Source organism: Pelobates fuscus, chromosome 3 (assembly GCF_036172605.1).
Source record: "Pelobates fuscus isolate aPelFus1 chromosome 3, aPelFus1.pri, whole genome shotgun sequence".
NCBI lineage: Eukaryota > Metazoa > Chordata > Amphibia > Anura > Pelobatidae > Pelobates > Pelobates fuscus.
In genome coordinates, this window is record NC_086319.1 from 82,606,655 (window position 1) to 82,627,957 (window position 21,303).

The 21,303-nt window shown below is 43.6% G+C and overlaps 1 protein-coding gene across 2 annotated transcripts in view; it reads left to right on the plus strand.

The window, feature by feature from the left end:
* The window catches only part of PDLIM7 (PDZ and LIM domain 7), a 98,420-nt gene that overhangs the window by 75,513 nt on the left and 1,604 nt on the right, over window positions 1-21,303 (plus strand). For both annotated transcript variants that reach the window (XM_063447310.1, XM_063447309.1), the window contains exons 6-10: window positions 15,720-15,757; window positions 17,423-17,666; window positions 17,979-18,159; window positions 19,651-19,771; window positions 20,033-20,148. In XM_063447310.1, coding sequence (XP_063303380.1) covers window positions 15,720-15,757; window positions 17,423-17,666; window positions 17,979-18,159; window positions 19,651-19,771; window positions 20,033-20,148 — 700 coding nt within the window. The remainder of the gene's footprint in view (window positions 1-15,719; window positions 15,758-17,422; window positions 17,667-17,978; window positions 18,160-19,650; window positions 19,772-20,032; window positions 20,149-21,303) is intronic.

Below are 21,303 nucleotides of genomic sequence, written 5' to 3' on the forward strand. Positions count from 1 at the left end.
AATAAATGGACAGGGAGGGGGGAGAAATAAATGGACAGGGAGGGGGGAGAAATAAATGGACAGGGAGGGGGGAGAAATAAATGGACAGGGAGGGGGGAGAAATAAATGGACAGGGAGGGGGGAGAAATAAATGGACAGGGAGGGGGGAGAAATAAATGGACAGGGAGGGGGGAGAAATCAATGGACAGGGAGGGGGGAGAAATCAATGGACAGGGAGGGGGGAGAAATAAATGGACAGGGAGGGGGGGGAATAAATGGACAGGGAGGGGGGGAAATAAATGGACAGGGGGGGGATAAATGGACAGGGAGGGGGGAATAAATGGACAGGCAGGGTGGGGGGAATAAATGGACAGACAGGGAGGGGGGAATAAATGGACAGGGAAGGGGGGGATAAATGGACAGGGGGGGAAATAAATGGACAGGGAGGGGGGGAAATAAATGGACAGGGAGGGGGGGAAATAAATGGACAGGAGGGGGAGGGGATAAATGGACGGGGGGGATAAATGGACAGGCAGGGTGGGGGAATAAATGGACAGGCAGGGTGGGGGGAATAAATTGAAAGGGGGGGGATAAATTGACAGGGAGGGGAATTGACGGGATTAGGAGGGGGAATGAGAGTGGGGAGGGGAGAAGAGAGTGACAACGGGGGAGACGAGAGTGACAAGGGAGGGGGAGAAGAATGGGACACGCAGGGGAGAAGAGAGTGACAAGGGAGGAGGGGGGAGAAGAGAGGGACAAGAGGGGGGAGAAGAGAGGGACATGGGGGGGAGAAGAGAGGGACAAGGGGGGTTGAGAAGAGAGTGACGAGGGAGGGAGAGGGGGAGAAGAGAGTGACAAGGGAGGGGGGAGAGATTGACATCCATCACACACACACAATGCACCCCTTGCACACAGAAAAACACACAATGCATTACACACAGACACACACACACACAAGCAATTCAACCCTTACACACAATGCATCCCTTACACGCACAGAAACACACAATGCATTCCTTACACACACTCAATGCACCCCTTACAGACGCACACACTGCATCCCGTACATACACAGAAACACTCATTGCAGCCCTTACATATACAAACACAGATTCACACAATGCATTCCTTACACACATATCAGGACATCCCCTACTCCTGGTGGAACATTGGTGGAATTGGTGGAACATGAAGGTGGACCATGGGGCCCAGACCTTGAGCTGTGCAAAGGGCCTTAAAAAAAATGGAGCCTTCTTCCTGTTCTCCCAGAACACAAACAGCCTCCAGAGAGCCTGTTCTACACCAGACCAGTGGAGCCAGACTGCAGGTAGAGCCCATCACCATCCTCATCTGATTGTAAGTAGGCAATCTAGTATATTATTCGTGGCACTAATCTCTAATTTACCTCACATTAAAGGGACACTTTAGTCCCCAGAACCACTGCAGCTTAATGTAGTGGTTCTGGTGTCTATAGCCTGTCCCTGCAGGCCTTTTAATGTAAACACGGTGGCACTGCAGCACTTGCGTTAGTTAACATGGGGCATTGTGATGTCATATCGGGGGGGGATGGGGGGCGGCAAACTTTACTTTTGCCTAGGGCGGCAAAAATCCTTGCACCGGCCCTGAACAGCATACAGTGGTATTTAAACTCCCCACATGTAGGATATCCTTCTAGCGATGCTTGCAGTGCCGGTCTTATGAAATAAAATCACAAGAGAGGGCCCATAGTGTTTACCGTATAAAAAACAGCAGTAAAAAGTAACATGAAACGTACTTACAGTGTTCAGAGCAGCCACACTGCTCTATGAACCAGGCGTAGGTGGAATAATTCCCACCAGGGATTTCTTTTGTAGTACTGGATCTTTAAAATGATTAAAAAAAAATCAGCCAGGATAAAACAGCAACAAATAAAAGTAAGTGTGCAAAATACTTTTATTGGATTCTTATAAAAAGACATCTTGCATAAACTTGATAAAGCCTGTGTTGGCGAAATGCGTTGTGTTTTTATAAGAATCCAATAGAAGTATTTTGCACAATTACTTTTATTTGTTGCTGTTTTATCCTGGCTGATTTTTTATCATTTTAAAGATCCGGTACTACAAAAGAAATCCCTGGTGGGGATTATTCCACCTACGCCTGATTCATAGAGCAGTGTGGCTGCTCTGAACACTGTAAGTACATTTCATGTTACCTTTTACCGCTGTTTCTTATACGGTAAACACTATGGGCCCTCTCTTGTGATTTTATTTCATAAGACCGGCACTGCAAGCATCGCTAGAAGGATATCCTACATGTGGGGAGTTTAAATACCACTGTATGCTGTTTTACTCAGAGCTGGTTATAGCTCTCCCAATTGTAAGTTGGCACTCTTAGGACCTCAGTGTTGTCTGTAGTTGCAGTTAACCTACGTTATTGCACCATTGGGTTTTTCCCCCTTTTATGTATTTTATATGCTGACGCTTATCTGGAATGCTGTAAGAAGTCTTGAGGATACACCTCCAAGCAGGGCCGGTGCAAGGATTTTTGCCGCCCTAGGCAAAAGTAAAGTTTGCCGCCCCCCCCCCCATATGACATCACAATGCCCCATGTTAACTAACACAAGTGCTGCAGTGCCGCCGTGTTTACATTAAAAGGCCTGCAGGGACAGGCTATAGACACCAGAACCACTACATTAAGCTGCAGTGCTTCTGGGGACTAAAGTGTCCCTTTAATGTGAGGTAAATTAGAGATTAGTGCAACGAATAATATACTAGATTGCCTACTTACAATCAGATGAGGATGGTGATGGGCTCTAGCTGCAGTCTGGCTCCACTCGTCTAGTGTATAACAGGCTCTCTGGAGGCTGTTTGTGTTCTGGGAGAACGGAAAGCAGCTCCATTTTTTTAAAGGCCCTTTACACAGCTCATGGTCTGGGCCCCAGGGTCCACCTTCATGTTCCACCAAATAGTTTGTTCACAGGAGTAGGGGATGTCCTGATATGTGTGTAAGGAATGCATTGTGTGAATCTGTGTTTGTATGTGTAAGGGCTGCAATGTGTGTTTCTGTGTATGTACGGGATGCAGTGTGTGCGTCTGTAAGGGGTGCATTGAGTGTGTGTAAGGAATGCATTGTGTGTTTCTGTGTGTGTAAGGGATGCATTGTATGTAAGGGTTGAATTGCTTGTGTGTGTGTGTCTGTGTGTGTAATGCATTGTGTGTTTTTCTGTGTGCAAGGGGTGCATTGTGTGTGTGTGATGGACGTCGATCTCTCCCTCCTCCCTTGTCACTCTCTTCTCCCCCTCTCCCTCCCTCGTCACTCTCTTCTCTCTCCCCCCTTGTCCCTCTCTTCTCTCCCCCCCCTTGTCCCTCTCTTCTCTCCCCCCTTGTCCCTCTCTTCTCTCCCCCCTTGTCCCTCTCTTCTCTCCCCCCCTTGTCCCTCTCTTCTCTCCCCCCCCTGTCCCTCTCTTCTCTCCCCCCCCTGTCCCTCTCTTTTCCCCCTCTTGTCCCTCTCTTCTCCCCCCTCTTGTCCCTCTCTTCTCCCCCTCCCTTGTCACTCTCTTCTCCCCCTCCCTTGTCACGCTCTTCTCCCCCCTCCCTTGTCACTCTCTTCTCCCCTCCCCACTCTCATTCCCCCTCCTAACCCCGTCAATTCCACTCCCTGTCAATTACTTCCCCCCACCTTGTCAATTTATTCCCCCCCCTTCAATTTATTCCCCCACCCTGCCTGTCCATTTATTCCCCCACCCTCCCTGTCCATTTATCCCCCCCTCCCTGTCCACTTATCCCCCCCTCCCTGTCCACTTATCCCCCCCTCCCTGTCCATTTATTCCCCCCCCCTCCCTGTCCATTTATTCCCCCCTGTCCATTTATTCCCCCCCCTCCCTGTCCATTTATTCTCCCTGTCCATTTATTCCCCCCCTCCCTGTCCATTTATTCTCCCTGTCCATTTATTCCCCCCCTCCCTGTCCATTTATTCTCCCTGTCCATTTATTCCCCCCCTCCCTGTCCATTTATTTCTCCCCCCCTCCCTGTCCATTTATTTCTCCCCCCCTCCCTCTCCATTTATTTCTCCTCCCCCCCACTCTCTCCATTTATTTCTCCTCCCCCTCCCTCTCCATTTATTTCCCCCCTCCCTCCCTCTCCATTTATTTCCCCCCCTCCCTCCCTCTCCATTTATTTCCCCCCCCTCCCTCCCTCTCCATTTATTTCTCCCCCCTCCCTCTCCATTTATTTCTCCCCCCTCCCTCTCCATTTATTTCTCCTCCCCCCCACTCTCTCTCCATTTATTTCCCCCTCCTCCCTCCCTCTCCATTTATTCCCCCCCCTCTCCATTTATTTATTTATTTCCCCCCCCCTCCCTCTCCATTTATTTCCCCCCCTCCCTCCCTCTCCATTTATTTCTCTCCCCCTCCATCCCTCTCCATTTATTTCTCTTCCCCCCCCCCCCTCCCTTTATTCCCCCCACCCTCCCTACCTATGTTGTAGCGTGGCCGAGCTCTGTACTGTCCGCGGGTACAGGGAGCTTTTGTTTCCTGTACCCGGCCGGACTAAAAGGAAGTGAACACTCAGTGTTCACTTCCTGTTAGTCCGTCCGGGTACAGGAGACAAATGCTCCCTGTACCGGCGGATCATACAGGGCTGGCCACGCTACAGTGAGGGAGTGACAGGAGGGAGCGCTGAGCGCTTCCCTCCTGTCAGCTCCTCTCTTCATGCTGCGCCCGGGCGGTGCGCCCTCATGGACGCACCAGCCCGGGCGAAGCTGCAGCTGCCTGAGGCTCTCTACAGAGCGCTCGGGCGGCTGCAGCATTAGGGGGGCCGGCGCTCCTGGCGGCGCCCCTTCCTAAGGGGCGCCCTAGGCGGCTGCCTAGTCCGCCTTAATGGTAGCGCCGGCCCTGCCTCCAAGTGTCCAGTTATATCCTACATGTGGGGAGTATTAAATACCACTGTATGCTGTTTTACCTAGAGCTGGGCATAGCTCTTTAAATTGTGAGTTGGCACTTCTCTACTTCTATGTTGTTCGTGATCCAGCTTTCATAAAACGGTTTTGCACTATTGGTCTCTATTTTTGCTTTTGTATTTCATATTTACCACTGAGGATTCAAAGCAAGAACTGAAGAATTTACACTCCAGGTCTTCGCTGTACTTTAAGAGACTCTTTATATTATTTTTGTTTATTATCTCTCATTGTCCTACTTAGCGCACCCTGTATTTGTTGTATCTTGTTCTCTCCATTCTTTGAAGGGTTTGAGGGTTACCCTTCCCCTCAGGTGTGCAGCTCTATTCTCCCCTGTGATCAGTACTGTAGCGCTGTTCCTCTCCTATTTTTTTTTTCTGTTACGATAAACAACAAATGTAGGCTTTTCTGACCATTCTGATGTTAAAGTGCAATTGCAGATTGCTCACTGCTGGAGGGGATGTACTGAGCCCTCTAGGCGTAAAAGATAAATAATCAAGTATGCACTTTGTACTGATGTCTGCATGACCCTGTGCAGCAACATGTAAACTGTAATTGGATTATGGAATTGATTGATGGCATGTATGAGCCTTGTTTGGCTGTGACACAATCAGTGTGAAAGTATTCCTTTAAATTCTTGCTCTCTTTACATTTTAGTTTTTGTTTGGTTGCTTTATTAATTGAAGTAGAGAAAGGCAAAATAAAAATGGTATCAATCAGGAAATATGATTTTATACAGAGACCAAAAAAATGATATATATATATATATATATATATATATATATATATGCACCAGGCAAACAGGGGGTGAGGGGGTTAATAAGTCTACTTAGATTTAGGGTATTGATGTGTGCTTATGCCTTTGAATGCTAAAGCACTGGCGAATCCGAGGTTCTCTCTCTCCCCTGCCGGCTAATGCAGGGCTGGCGCTGTCCAAGCGCCAGCTCTGCAATGTGCCTTCATGGACCGGAGGGGAGATCAGGCACTGTTTGCTGGCCGCCGGCAGTGGAGGGAGAGAGAGAGGACCCGGGGGAGCTCAGTCTGCAGCTCCTCCAGGTCCTTCTCTCGCAAGCACAGAGCGTTGCCACGGCAACGCTCCGGATCTCGCGAGAGTCAACTCTAGCCCTGGAGACCGGGGCTAGAGTTCACTCTCACCACATGGACCACCAGGGATTCCCCACCGGACCACCAGGGATCGAGAAATGTCCCCCATACACACACACTGCCCCCATACACACACACTGCCCCCATACACACATTGCTCCCACACACACACATACACTTCCCCCATACACACACATACACTTCCCCCATACACACACATTGCCCACATACACTGCCCCCAATACACACACACCCAACACACACATTGGCCCCCCACACACATACACACAAACTGCCCACCACTCACACTGCAACGCACACACACTGCCGTCCTCACGTACACACTGCAACTTTCTCACACACACACTGCTCACACAGTCCTTCTTACACAAACACACACACACTGCACCTCTGCTCCTATGGCCTACTACAGCCCCATTTCCAAGCAGACCTCAGGTAAGTTGTCAAACTGTTCTTAAACGGTTTGACTACTTACTCTGGGAGGGGGTCCCGGCACTATAACCACTACACAGAGCTGTAGTGGGTATTGTGTCTGGATTATTTCTCTAAATAATCTGTGTAACGGATCGCCTGGCACCCCGACTTGGTACCTCCGTTAATGGATGCTCCTAGTGCTTCCTGAGGACTCCAAGCACTCTGGCAGACACCACAATCACCGAATCCGAGAAACCTTTTAAATTCTCCCAAGCATATGAATGCTGTAGATTATTGAATAGGAACCATACGAATAGGCTTACACTCCTAGCAGTCAACTGGAACAGCATGCAATAAATCCTTCCCCCAATAATGAGACGACACTTCACTTTGAGGGTAAAACAGGAACTCTCGACTGGCTCATCCAGCCTGGCTTTTATTACAATAATACACATACAGTCCACACCCAGGGGGAGGCATAAAATACCCAATCACATACATGGTTCAGCCCACACATCCCCTTCCCTCAGATAACATTAAACCCAATTATCCGGTACACCTTTTCAGCCAAGTTCTGGATGTACCCCAAAAACCGGGGGTACACCTTTAAATCCAGCATCGCTGGATAGCCCTTATTCAGAGGGACAACATATTCAAAATTCAAGTCATTCAGATGAATGGTTCGGGAGATATGGGGTTCCAAAGATTTTACCGACCGCATGGGTAAAGTATCTGAAAACAGTTCCATGCATTTTGGCCCTGCGGTCGGTCACAGAAAAGGGAATGAAACAGACGAATTGCCTGGGTTATAGAGACTAAGGGGAATTCGCATGAATCCCCTAGTTCGTGAGTTTCTTTCTACCGAACGGCGGGCCGTTCGGTAGTTTCCCCACAAAATCCTGGAAGTCTGGAGGTCTCAGCGGTGTTTGCCTAGTCGAGTGTCCGATTTTAGTTCCAGACACTCGACGGCAAAACACCGCTGTTCGGTAGTTTAAGATGGCCGCCGCCACGTGTTCGTTTCCCGAATGGCGGCCACCCAGAGGACAAAGAATACATTACACTGATTGCCAATTACCCGTTTGAAACATTGTTGCAAACGGTAATTGGAGGCACACTTATTCCTGGGTGGTCTGGTTGTTCGGTAGTTTCACTCAATATACTGAATGGAGTGATTCTACCGAACAATCAGTTGAATGCTGCATACTTATCCCAGGTTGACTCAACACATAAATACATACATAATATTAAAGGCAGTATACTGTAATATGCTCCACAGTCTTAAAGGTACAGTATCCCAAAAGTCCCAATAGGTCCACGGATGGCCCTTAAAGGCCCAATAGCAGTAATATAAACTATTACATGCCCAAATATAGTTTTTACAGTGCAATATGTCCAGGGGCCATAGTCGCAGGGCAGGAGGCTAGCAACCAGGCTTCTCCAGTTCTCACTGGCGAGGTTGGTTCCGCCACAATCTGCAAGTGCCCCTCCCAAGGTCAGGCTCTGGATCCGCCACTGTGCTAAAGATGTTTGCATTAAAATTTCATATCAATCAGAGGGTTAAAACCATCCAAGGAACGGACCAGTGACCATTTTTTCTTCACTGTTTAAAAGATATGCCCAGAAAGAAAAGATGCATGTATTTCTTTTCTGTATGTTTTCTTTGTGGGTCTATGAAAACACAGATTGCAGAAACTGCAGATCTGCTGTCTGCAGCCTTTGCAAACTCTTCCCTTTTATCAAACCTTTAATCGTTGTTGATTTTACAAGTGACAGCTGTAGGATTCAGGCATCGACTTGCTCATCGCAAAATGCAATCTATGGAGGGTCTTAACCCCTTAAGGACACATGACATGTGTGACATGTCATGATTCCCTTTTATTCCAGAAGTTTGGTCCTTAAGGGGTTAAGGGACCCTCCCTAGACCTAGTGTTGTGCTGTCACACATGCACAAGATTGCAGCACTTTGTGGCACCTGTCAGATGTAGCAACAGACTCTGAAGAAGTTCTATAGGAAAAAGTTGGCGACGGCCACAAGGAACAGCTTCAGGTATGTAAACCTACGTTACACTGCACCCCACAGCCACAGGACCCTAACTGGAGATGCCAAAATTGTGTTATTTTCTTAAAGCAGATTTGTCACTTTTAGGAGTATTTACATGACACCTGAAAGTAGATAGACTTTCATATTAAAGCATTTTGCTGAATTTGGATGTGTACTACATGACATAATTATTGAAAAGCATGATCTCCATAGACATACCTGCACTACTCTGTGCTCTTACCGTAATACCATTTGTAGATCACTACCATATGTTCTTAGTGCACAGTTTTTGGCTCTATACCAGATAATACACAGGATTCCTACTTTCCAGGAATATTAATGTCTGTAGGCACATAAAGTAATATGTAATAAAGTGAGTCAGGCACCCCACTGGACCATAAGGGACTCAGGACCCCCAATAGACCACCAGGCAGAGCTAACCTCTGCTTGACCAGCAGAGAATATGACCCCCTCCATGGGGATCATTGCCTCCCTCCCTGTAAGAAGGGCAAGGAGTAGGGGGCTATACAGAGCATGACCACACACATAATATACACACATCACATGCAGCCAGCACACATCCTATACAGTCAGCGCACACACACACATTACATACAGCTTGAATTTTTGAGATGATTTTATGGTAAAGTTATCTTAAAGATGGTTTTTAGATGTTTGGGCAAGGGCCATGAGGGACGTATTTGCAGTGCTTGCCATGGGTGCTTTCTTAAGTTGATACACCTCTGCTTATCTGTGATGCTGCTATACTGCATAGCCGAGTAGAATCTGCTGAATATAATATCACTTATATTAATATAATTATCCCTTGGCAGATAGTATATTTTAGAATATTGCTGTAGGGTTATTAGCTGTGTCTTGCATTATTTAGTTTGTCAGTTTGGTCTCCTGAGACTTGGAACCAAACTGATTTTTATCTGGATCTCTTGCAGGCCTGGCCAAGTCTCATTAGACAGATTTCTAATTAATAGGCCTGGATCAAGAAGCTCACTCAGTGATGTCGGAAGCAAATTTTCTACAATCGTGTATTTCTGTGGTTCAGTTTGGGCGACCCTCATTGATCATCGACTCTCATAGTCTGGAAACTAGACTTCGGTATTTGTTTTTGGACAAACATGTTTTCGTCCAGATTTTCAGCAAATGCAAATTATAATGAATGAAACAAAGATTTTTAATAATCAAAAATAATAAAGGCTTTCCCACGCTGTGAAATTTATGTCCTAGAGCTCTGATTACTCTGACAGGTAAATCTTGAGACATCAGAGTGCTTGATAAAGACCATTGCAGTGGTCAAAATGTTGCTTTTTTACACTAGGGAAACCTGAATAAAGGGACACTACTTTTAAAAGGAAGTGCTGGTATTTATTGTGACCTACCAAATATATATTGAGCAGAACCGGATTCCTTGCACCCATGTGTGGTGGGTAGGTGCAGTTTTTATTTTAGAAGAAAAAAAAACAAAAAAGTCATCTAGTGTTCTTAATCCTTATGTTGGATTGCATAAGGATACCAAAAAGGAGCTATCTACTTATTAACTCCCAATTTGTTACCTTTAAATATGGCAATCCCACAGGAGTTATCTACTATAAACAGCTGCAAGATGCAGCGTGGATTGGAAATTTAATTCGTCCAATTAAATTCTGATATGAAAATGTCTGAACTTCGTCTGGAAACAAAAATAATGTTTTTATTAGAAAAACTACATTTTGGAGGCGCCCAAGTCTACTGGCAACTGAAGCACCAGGAGCGGAAGTTGGACTGCAGGAAGAAGATAGATGCCGTTGTGAAGGACAACTTGAGGTAAGTAAAAACTTTCCTTCCTCTGTACCCTACAGCCACCAAATCCACCAGATCTGTCCTGTTCAAAGTATGCAAAGACCACATGAAGTGACTAATCCACTAGAGGACATCAAAGATTCCTCCACCACTTTGGCTACAGGTGATGGGACCAGCATTCTGCCAGCAGCTTCACTGAGAACTTTGTTTTGGCAAATAACCGTTTGTTTGCAAACTGCAACCAGGATTTTCCATTGTAACTTCTTTAAAATGTAGCAACGATATCTTATGAAAGGACACCTTTCCTCACAGTAAATACAAAGTGTGATTTTATTTTTTTTATTTTATTTTCATTTTTTTAGAAGTAAAACGAATGACGTTGGTTCTACTCTACATTAAAGGGAGCCCATAGTCCCGAAGCTAGCAATTGTTAATTTGTGACTGTGTGGTTCCCTTTTGTCCCCCTCCATCCTTTGCCCTGTAAAATTGTAGTCAAATAAAGTTTACTCACCTTGTTTTCAGCACTGTCGGTCCTCTGCTGCAACCTTCAGCTCTGCTTCAGGTGATCACCAGCGACCTTCTCATAGGGAAGCACTGGATTGGAGAGAGCATGCACAGTAAAACATTGCACTTCTCCAATCAAATGCTGCTATGAGCAATACCAAGTTACTCGGTCTGGAGAAGGAAGTGCGTCTAGCGGCTGCCAGGAAGACAGACACTAGGGGTGGATTTAACCCTGCAATGTAAACATTGCAGTTTCTTAATTAAAAAATGTTTTACATTGCACGATGAAAACTGTAAGTCCCAGACTGCTCCCAGACCTCTTAATTGACCTGAAGTAGTCTATATTGTTTCTTTAAGATCAGAGTCTATTAAAATTCTGCGGAAGTGGTGGTACACCGACCAGTGCTAGTTCATGGACTGGCAATCATGGACCTGCATTTTTCTCCTACAAAAGGGAAGGACCACACTCTCTCAACCAGCCCAGGGGGTGTCGAGGTTATTTTACCAGATTCTGAGTTGGATAGAGCTACACATTTCTGCTTGTTCACATCAGAAAGCTTGAAGTTTGTGAAGTGCTTCTCTACTAACAGTTTGTCCTGAGGCCATGAGCAAAGGATGCTGATTTCTGGTTTAATGTCAGTGCCATCATATCAGCCATGCCTGTCAAAAGTTATGGTGGCCCAATCACACCCATACACAGTTTTTCTTTCATATAGTCTATTAATAATACATGAAAAATCAGTGGTTTCTGAAAACATAATTCAGCTGGTACTGAAATGTTTATGTGACTTAGACAGAATACCAGGAAGGTAATTCCATGTTGCCAAAATATTTTAAGGTGAACCGCTGAATATGTATGTCATCTAGCTTCTTAATTCTACAGAACATTTTCTACACTGAACATGTTGTATGCTTTCATTTCTGTCAATCACTAGAACCTAAAATGTATAGTTGGTGTTACTTTCAAACTGTAGTGTTTAATGTACGTATTTCAATTTCTATATTTCAATCTACCTGCCTGGAACTCATCATGCACATTCCAATAATATCCCTACAATCTCTAGAAAGTCCTTATTTTTCCTGCCTAAACCACAAACAGGATATAAAGATTAATATCTGGCAACCGGACCGAGAGAATTCTAGCACATATTGTTGGTTATTATGGGATGGGAGAGGGCAAGGCAGTTGTATAAAAGTAAGTTGTTCATTATTTTCTTTTAACTCTTTAAAACAATTACTGGCTCTGTGTAATTTTTAAAGTTTGGTTCTGAGACATCTGGCACAGAATTTTTAAAGGAACATTACCTGAATACAATATTGCTAACACTATTGTGTCCCTGTCCCTAATTTATAAGACACCCGCTCCCCACCTTCCAGTGACTAAAGGGTAAAAACCCTATTTTACCGTAAATTCCAGTGACACAGCTTCCTGGGTGTTGGTTAGGTCTTCTCCTCTTGCCTCCGATCACTGAAATTGTGAGACCTAATGCGCATGCACTATAGCTTCCCTACAGGAAAGCATTGAATCCGTGCCTTCATATGGTGAGTTTGAAGACCATGTGTGAGGTAGTCCAGCGTAGTTTGACAGGGTAAAACTCAGTAAGGGAGCAGGAAGCACCTCTATTGGCTGTCTGGAAGATAGCTTTGGACTTAACTCTGCAATGTAAACATTGCAGTTTCTCAAAAATGTCTATATTTTACATTGTAGGGTTAAACACAAAGGGGCACTGCACCCAGACCACTCAGTGAGATGAAGTAGTCTTGGTGCCTTTTAGAGACCCTTTAAGGACCAGAATGTTGTTTCATTATAGAATGTAATTGCTCCTTAAGGGCTTTAAGAGACACTGTAGGCAGCATAACAGCTTTGTCTCATGAAAGTGGTTATGACGTCTAGATACCGCTGTCGATGTCCTTCCATTCAGCATTAAACAGTTTTTAATATTTTAGTACTAAACAGAAGTTCCCAGAAACTCACTTACTCTGTGCTGCTTGGATTAATAAGGAAGCATTAGCCTGAGTAGCAATGGATGGCTGTGATTGGCTAAGAGTGTCATTACAGATATGAATCAGTATAGCTACAAGGAAGAGTGTACTTTCTCCCTTAGCCACACCTCCAGTGAGGGTAGGACTATTGGAAGCCAGGCTTGAAAATGATTTGGCACCGAATGAAAGCACAGTGCCAGGGGCATATGCAGTTTTTTTTTTTTTTTGCCATGCTAAATTTAATTTAATTTTTTTTTTTTTTTTTTTACCAACTAGACCTAACATTTTGATGGCCAGGAAATAACTTCTTCTCCAACTGTCCTCTATGAAGTCCTCCAGTGTGTACTGTATAAGTGCATTACAAGCGGGTACCTTCCAATAGGCTTGAGTTCTGTGGATTGTGAAAATGAGTTCTGACTGTGAGTTTGCAAGTTATGTATTCTCCATTCCTCTGGTATCCAAGGGCTTTAAATGGTTTATACGGGCAGAACCATGTAAATCCTTCCTACCAACATTTTAATTGCCAGGAGGATTGAGCAGCAGTTAAAACAATGGAAAATGTGCTGTTTGTTTCATCCAAAGTAAAAACAAAATGGTGCTGTCAAAAGCAGTGGGTAGACTAATATTATAGAACATCTAATGACTAACTAGATCAAGGTGAAATATATATACACTGCTCAAAAAAATAAAGGGAACACAAACATAACACATCCTAGATCCGAATTAATTAAATATTCTTCTGAAATACTTTGTTCTTTACATAGTTGAATGTGCTGGCAACAAAATCACACAAAAATAAAAAAATGGAAATCACAATTTTTCGACCCATGGAGGTCTGGATTTGGAGTCACACTCAGAATTAAAGTGGGATAACACACTACAGGCTGATCCAACTTTGATGTAATGTCCTTAAAACAAGTCAAAATGAGGCTTAGTAGTGTGTGGCCTCCACGTGCCCGTATGACCTCCCTACAACACCTGTGCATGCTCCTGATGAGGTGGCGGATGGTCTCCTGAGGGATCTCCTTCCAGACCTGGACTAAAGCATCTGCCAACTCCTGGACAGTCTGTGGTGCAACATGAGGTTGGTGGATGGAGTGAGACATGATGTCCCAGATGTGCTCAATTGGATTCAGGTCTGGGGAACGGGCGGGCCAGTCCATAGCATCAATGCCTTCATCTTGCAGGAACTGCTGACACACTCCAGCCACATGATGTCTAGCATTGTCTTGTTTTAGGAGGAACCCAGGGCCAACCGCACCAGCATATGGTCTCACAAGGGGACTGAGGATCTCATCTCGGTACCTAATGGCAGTCAGGCTACCTCTGGCGAGCACATGGAGGGCTGTGCGGCCACCCAAAGAAATGCCACTCCACACCATTACTGACCCACTGCCAAACCGGTCATGCTGGAGGATGTTGCAGGCAGCAGAACGTTCTCCGCGGCGTCTCCAGACTCTGTCACGTCTGTTACATGTGCTTTCATCTGTGAAGAGCACAGGGCGTCAGTGGCGAATTTGCCAATCTTGGTGTTCTCTGGCAAATGCCAAACGTCCTGCACGGTGTTGGGCTGTAAGCATAACCCCCACCTGTGGACGTCGGGCCCTCATACCACCCTCATGTAGTCTGTTTCTGAGCAGACACATGCACATTTGGCGGAGGTAGCGGTCCTGCTGCTGGGTTGTTGCCCTCCTACGGCCTCCTCCACGTCTCCTGATGTACTGGCCTGTCTACTGGTAGCGCCTCCATGCTCTGGACACTACGCTGACAGACACAGCAAACCTTCTTGCCACAGCTCGCGTTGATGTGCCATCCTGGATGAGCTGCACTACCTGAGCCACTTGTGTAGGTTGTAGACTCCATCTCATGCTACCACTGGAGTGAAAGCACCGCCAGCATTCAAAAGTGACCAAAACATCAGCCAGGAAGCATAGGAACTGAGAAGTGGTCTGTGGTCACCACCTGCAGAACCACTCCTTTATTGGGGGTGTCTTGCTAATTGCCTAGAATTTCCACCTGTTGTCTATCCCATTTGCACAACAGCATGTGAAATTGATTGTCACTCAGTGTTGCTTCCTAAGTGGACAGTTTGATTTCACAGAAGTGTGATTGACTTGGAGTTACATTGTGTTTTAAGTGTTCCCTTTATTTTTTTCGAGGTGTGTGTGTGTGTGTGTGTGTGTGTGTGTATATATATATAGCCTTGGTTTGTGTGATTTATGGGATCTTATATGTTTTAATGCAAACTGCTCATAATTTGAACTGCTTCTATTGGAGAATGTTTAATTGCTTTCCAAAAAAAACAAAACAAAAAATGATGAGAGCTTTATTAGAGCTTTTCAGCACTAATTATTCTCATCTGTAAGTCATGTGTAACTGTGCCACACGGACACATTATGTATATGAACATATATGATGTATCTGAATATAAAGTCAGTGGGTAAATTGGGAATTTAAAACAAAATTCTAATTTTAAGCCAACTGTTTTTATCTAAAATTTCAAATCTCTTTCAGTCCAAAACAATTCATACTTTAAGGGACTTTATGGCCACCCAGACTATATCATCCCAATGAAGTGGTCTGGGTGCAATGGTCCTAAAATTTTAGCTCTGCAATGTAAAACATTAGGGGGGGGGGGGGGGGGGGAGTTAAACTATATCTAAACAGACTGATAACTTGTTCTTCGTGTAACCATGCATATTGGAGATATTGTTCTTTAAGGATTGTTATAGTTCTCTGGCAGCACCCTTTAGGATGTTTAACCCCTTAAGGACACATGACATGTGTGACATGTCATGATTCCCTTTTATTCCAGAAGTTTGGTCCTTAAGGGGTTAAATAAATAGGCCTTGTAAGTCTATAATGTAGGTTTTGCTTTAGTGGGACGTGGCCTTCTGTAACGTGTGCGCAATAATCTAAAATATGGGACTTTTATTTTCTTTGCCAGACAGGAGAACACAAACATAGCTTCAGTTTCTGCAAAAGGTGAGTGACGTTTTATTTTTTATTTTATTTTTAATGAAAAGTTACTGAAATTGTTTTGTTAACCCCTCCAAACGAATATACACGAATATACACTGGGACCAAACACTTAATAGAAAACTCCAAAAGGAAAAACAAAACATTTTATTTAACAATTTAATAAATATGCTCCCCATGAGAACATGCATTCATTTATTATAATTTGTTTTATTATAGATTTATCATGCAGCTTGATAAGCTTCAGATCTCTTGTCTGCAGCTTTTGCAAGCCCTCCCCTTCTAACCCAGCCAAGACTTTCTGTGGCTCTCCAATCACAGACTTCCCAGTGCAGCTCATTGAGAAATCTTTATAAGACTGTTGCCCTGGGTAATTGCTGTCTCCTGAGTTTAGCTCCACTGAGCTCACCAAACCTTGAAGTAACAGGACTTGTTGTCTGCTTAAAAGCCAAGGGGGTGTTACTTTTTTAATTTATAAAAGTGCCAATTTCTATTGATATATGTACTTTTTGTAAAATGAACAAAATTAGACGCACTGTATCTAGCCAACGTGCCTTAGGTGTTTGGAGTGTCCCATTAAATATTTATTCCAACCTCCATGGCCTCTTTTGCTCTTAGAAGTCTTCATGGTGGTAAAAAAATCTGCATATGCAGCGTCCCTGTTTGAAGCACTGCACATACAGAGATGTCTGCACTTTTGTTGTTACACCCGCAGCACACGTGACCTAGGCAGTCCGGGCTGCCTAATGTCAACTCTGTGCAAAATTACATCTAACAAGCATTATCAGCTTCTACCTTTGAGCCTGCACGGGGAATCTTACATTTTCTCTTCCTCCCCTGGTGTGCTTCCTCTCCGCCTCCCTCCATTGACAATGGTTCTTTTAATTAATTAATTAATTATTTTTTTTTAATTAATTTTTTTACAAATTCAGTCCCACCCCTGCTTGCTTTCCTGGCTCAGAGGGCACGCATGCGCTCTGAGCCTAGATTTGGTCCAGTCACATGCTATTCAAAGCAATTGTTAGGACCACGGAGAGGGAAGGAGTGATGCGGTGTAACGCCAGATAGGACTAGTTACCGCCTGGCTAATGCACACCATTGCATTCATTGGTTGAGAGCGCTCAGCTGACATTCTCAGCCAATTAATGACCCGTATCCAGCCTCTGCAGAAGCCAGATGCATGCCACTGGCCACAGAGGACCCCTGGTGAGGACAGCAGAGTGTTGCAAAATGTTTTGCCCCATTACCAGGAAATTGGGGCCGACTGCAGTGGTTATGATGCTTCGGGTAACCCTTTAATATATTACCTAGATATTGTATTTCTGTGCGGTTATTGAGGGGAAAAAATTATATTTCTGAATTGTTAATAAAAGGTTAGTAGAGCATATAATTATGCACATGTTTTGACAAGTTCCTTACTGACTTATAGCTATGTTTAGTAACTCTTCCACTACCAATTTTTTGCCTTTTGGTTTCCTGTAAGAACTTTCAGAATGCCACCAAAATATGTGTGGTGGCATAACGCTCACATACATCGAGTACATATAGTAGCCATTCCCATAAGAGACGTTTGTCAGATGCTTGTAGTTGGGAGTTAAGAAAGATCTTACAAAGAGCAGACACTATTATGATGTGGCTTTCAGTAATTGTTGATTATTTTATTTTTTTCAGATACCACAGACTTTCCACCTCCGCCTGTAGCGCCCTCTGGGCCCGCAGCCCGCCCTCCTTGGACTACAGATCCTTCTTTTGCTGAACGTTATGCACCTGACAAAACCACTACTGTGATGACAAAGCACACCCAACCAGCAACCCCCACACCAGTTCAAAACCGTAGTTCCATCTTGCAGGCAGCACAGCCTGCCTCTACAGGAGAGAAAACTCCCATCTGTTCCCAGTGCAATAAGGTCATTAGGTGAGTGTCAGATTGACCACACACCATGTAAGGAACATTCCAAGCACAAAAACCACTACAGCCTACTGTAGTTGTTACTGTGCCAGGAATGCCTTAATGCCATCCCACAGTAACATGTCAAACTGTTTAAGCACAGTTTAATTTCTTAAGTAGGTGCTGCCGGGCGCTCACACCACATTTGTCCCATTCAGTCTTCTCCAGGATGTTGCTTTAAAGAGCAAACCAAGACCGCAATAATTGGCTGAGAGTCTCTTGTGACGTCCTGATCTGTTGCACTGTTAAGTTGCATTTTTTTTTCATTTTTGTCTGCAGAGGGCGATATTTGCTGGCCCTGGGGCGCTACTATCACCCTGAAGAGTTTACTTGCTCGCAGTGCCGCAACGTGCTTGAAGAGGGAGGGTTCTTTGAGGAAAAGGGATCCATATTTTGCCCACGCTGCTATGATGTCAGATTCGCCCCCAACTGTGCCAAGTGCAAGAAGAAGATTACTGGGGTAAGTTTTTGATCATTCTTTTAACTTCTGCCGATTCCATACAATATATACCAGCGTAGGTATTTATCTGCTCCTCAGCATTATGGGTCCCATGGGATATTTTATGGCATCTTCACACATCACTAAATGTTATGTGATGGCAAAATGTAGGCTAAAATAGTTGATTTGGAAATATTCTCCATCTCGACTGTAGCAACAGTTGATTGTTTTAGCTTAAATTTTGCAATCTGATTTTTAATTCACTACACACTAATAGTGACTCCCCCAACACCCCCCTACCTGTGTTTGTTTTTCCCATTGCATTACCCAATATGTGAAATTGAATTCATCTTTCATTGTGCAGTTGCTTTTGTTAGTTTGGTCAAACTGAGTGTTTTAAATATCACATTTACATATTTATATAAAGTGCCAACTAATTATCTATTTGTAGGGGATAGCTGTCAAATGCAGAATTACAAAGAATGTTTCACTTGCCAGTTTTATTTATTTATATATATATATATATAAAATACACAATCCAGCGCTCTCGCTTATTCACTAATCAATGATTTCAAAACACCTCACCTAGGCAAAAAATAATGGGGGTTTAGTTACATTATATGATCATAAATTGCATAAGCATGCCACAATGTCAATGTACCCCATTCTTGGCAGGTCCTACTCTAGCAGTCTCTAGCAGTCTAATGCTTGAGATATATATATATATATATATATATAATAATTTTTAGTATATTAAGAAATCTCAATATATTTTACAATTCCAGGTCTAGGGCTATTCCTGATTAAAAGCGACACCGTTTCTAGAGTCTCCCAGAGAACAGTTACTATGTATAAGTGTGAGAAAGCACAGTCAAGTTTGCTAAATTGTTATTTGTCTTGTGCCAAACGTGTGGTTTAAATATAAATATATATTTCACTTTGTGTACGCCTTCTTTCTTTAATCTGGTGGGACCCCTGCATAATTAAAGGGACACTATAAGCACTATAACATTAAATCTGTTTTTTTGTTGTTGTTTTTTTTTTTTAAACCATTTGGCAAATACTGTAACTCTCCTTGCACTCAGTGTTTTACATTCACGTTAGGCTTAAAGAACTCACAGGCTATTGTTGCCAGGATATTGTATGGATAAAGTGGAAGGGGAACTTCATATTGTCTCATGGGTTGTAAAGGAGTCTGGCTTTGGGTGCTGGAGAGCCCTGCATTTTTGTCAAATAGTTTTACAAAAACTGGAGGGATTGCACCCAAAGACTGTTGCACCATGAACACTGGAAAAAGGTATAGTGGTCATGGTGCGTAGTGTCCTTTTAAAGTGAGCGTATTTATAGAATAACAGTTAATGGTTCTAGAAGAACTTGTAAATTTAAATGCCATGATTGGATTTCCTAATTGCCCTGGGAACATGTGATTACTTTATTTCTATAATTTATTACTAGTTTTTAATGTGCGTTTCTGACCTCTGAACAGCACGTGATCCTCACTTTTGTTTTCAGGAAATCATGCATGCTTTGAAGATGACCTGGCATGTTCAGTGTTTTACCTGCGCCTTCTGCAAGACTCCGATTCGTAACCGTGCCTTTTACATGGAGGAGGGGCAGCCCTACTGTGAAAAAGGTAACAATTGTATTTCTCTTGAAAACTATTTGAAACACAAACCTAAATGTTTTATTTATATAAAATAAAATATTAACATATATATATATATATATATATATATATATATATATATATATACACACATATTTTCGTATAAATATATGTAATATAAAGTCTTTATTACGGTAATTGGAAAAATGTGGTCATCTGGAAAACATTTCAGACAAAAAGCTTGAAAGTCCTGATTTGCTTGACTTAATGGATGTTTTCCATGCCCAGATTACGAGAAGATGTTTGGCACTAAGTGCCGCGGCTGCGACTTTAAGATTGATGCCGGTGATCGTTTCTTGGAAGCTCTTGGATACAGCTGGCATGACACCTGCTTTGTTTGTGCGGTAAGAACTTTATTTTTCTCTTCTTTAACATGCAGTAGCTTCAGTGCAACCAGTTATTGCCCAGGAGTCATGTACTTAACCTCTTCAGTGCAATGTGAAAGTTTCAAATATATCTTTTTTTGCATGTGCAACAAGAAGTCACCATGTTGTAGGTTCTTAATGGATATTTTCACCTACATAACTAATTGTTCCAACAGGAGTGAAAAGTGTGCGATCTATTAACTTCCGTAAGGCCACACAACAGGCTAATTGTTGTGCCTGCACAACTAAAAGCTTTAAAATTGACTTTTTTTTAATCCGTTTAATTTACCAGCCTAATAAATGTATTAAATGTTCTATAATTACACAGCTGGAGCAAAAGATGATAAAAGAAAAAACTATTTATAGAGATAATCAAGAAAAAAGGATGTTAAGCTAAAACAAAAAAATTGCGTTGTGTAAAACTCAAGTGCACATAAGCAGATGCACCAGTATAGGGGATTGGATGATGAGAGGGGTATAGATCCATCCAGTGACCCATACTGGAACATTGCAATTGTACATACATTGAGGATGTGGAGAGGGGGATGGTTTGGAGTGTGATAGGAGTTTGAGGAGAGAGGGAATAATTGTAAGTTAGGGAGTAATAGTTGGACGTGATGTGGGAGTGAGGGAAAGATTGGTGAGAATGAGGTATAAGTGGGAGAAGAAGAGCAGATAAATATTTGGGACAGGGTAGGGTGTAATAAGAGAAGAAGAAGATGGAGCTCCACCTAGAAGAGTTAGCACTATGGAGCTCTGTGCAGTGTTTTAAAACAGAATATCACCATTAGTAATGAAAGCATTGCTCCGTACTGTTGGTGGGGTGCAGGGGATGTGCCATGGAGTAGTCCTCCCATGCTGCATTTTTCGTGGGAAGGCAAAGTCATGTGATGTCACATCAGCCTTCATACTACAAGCTCCACTCACAAGAAGAATACCATAGTGAGCCTGCCTTTTCTTCTCCACCAGCAAAGTCCGTAATGTATTATGTATGGCAAATGGCAGTAATGCATTGTTTGCATGGTGCAGGTCAGATCGATTTGCAACATTCTAAATTAAAATGAGGCGGGCCGGTCAGAGAGATCTTTACATCTCTCTGCTGGTTTGCACTCAGCCGGCTCTCCAGCTGAATTA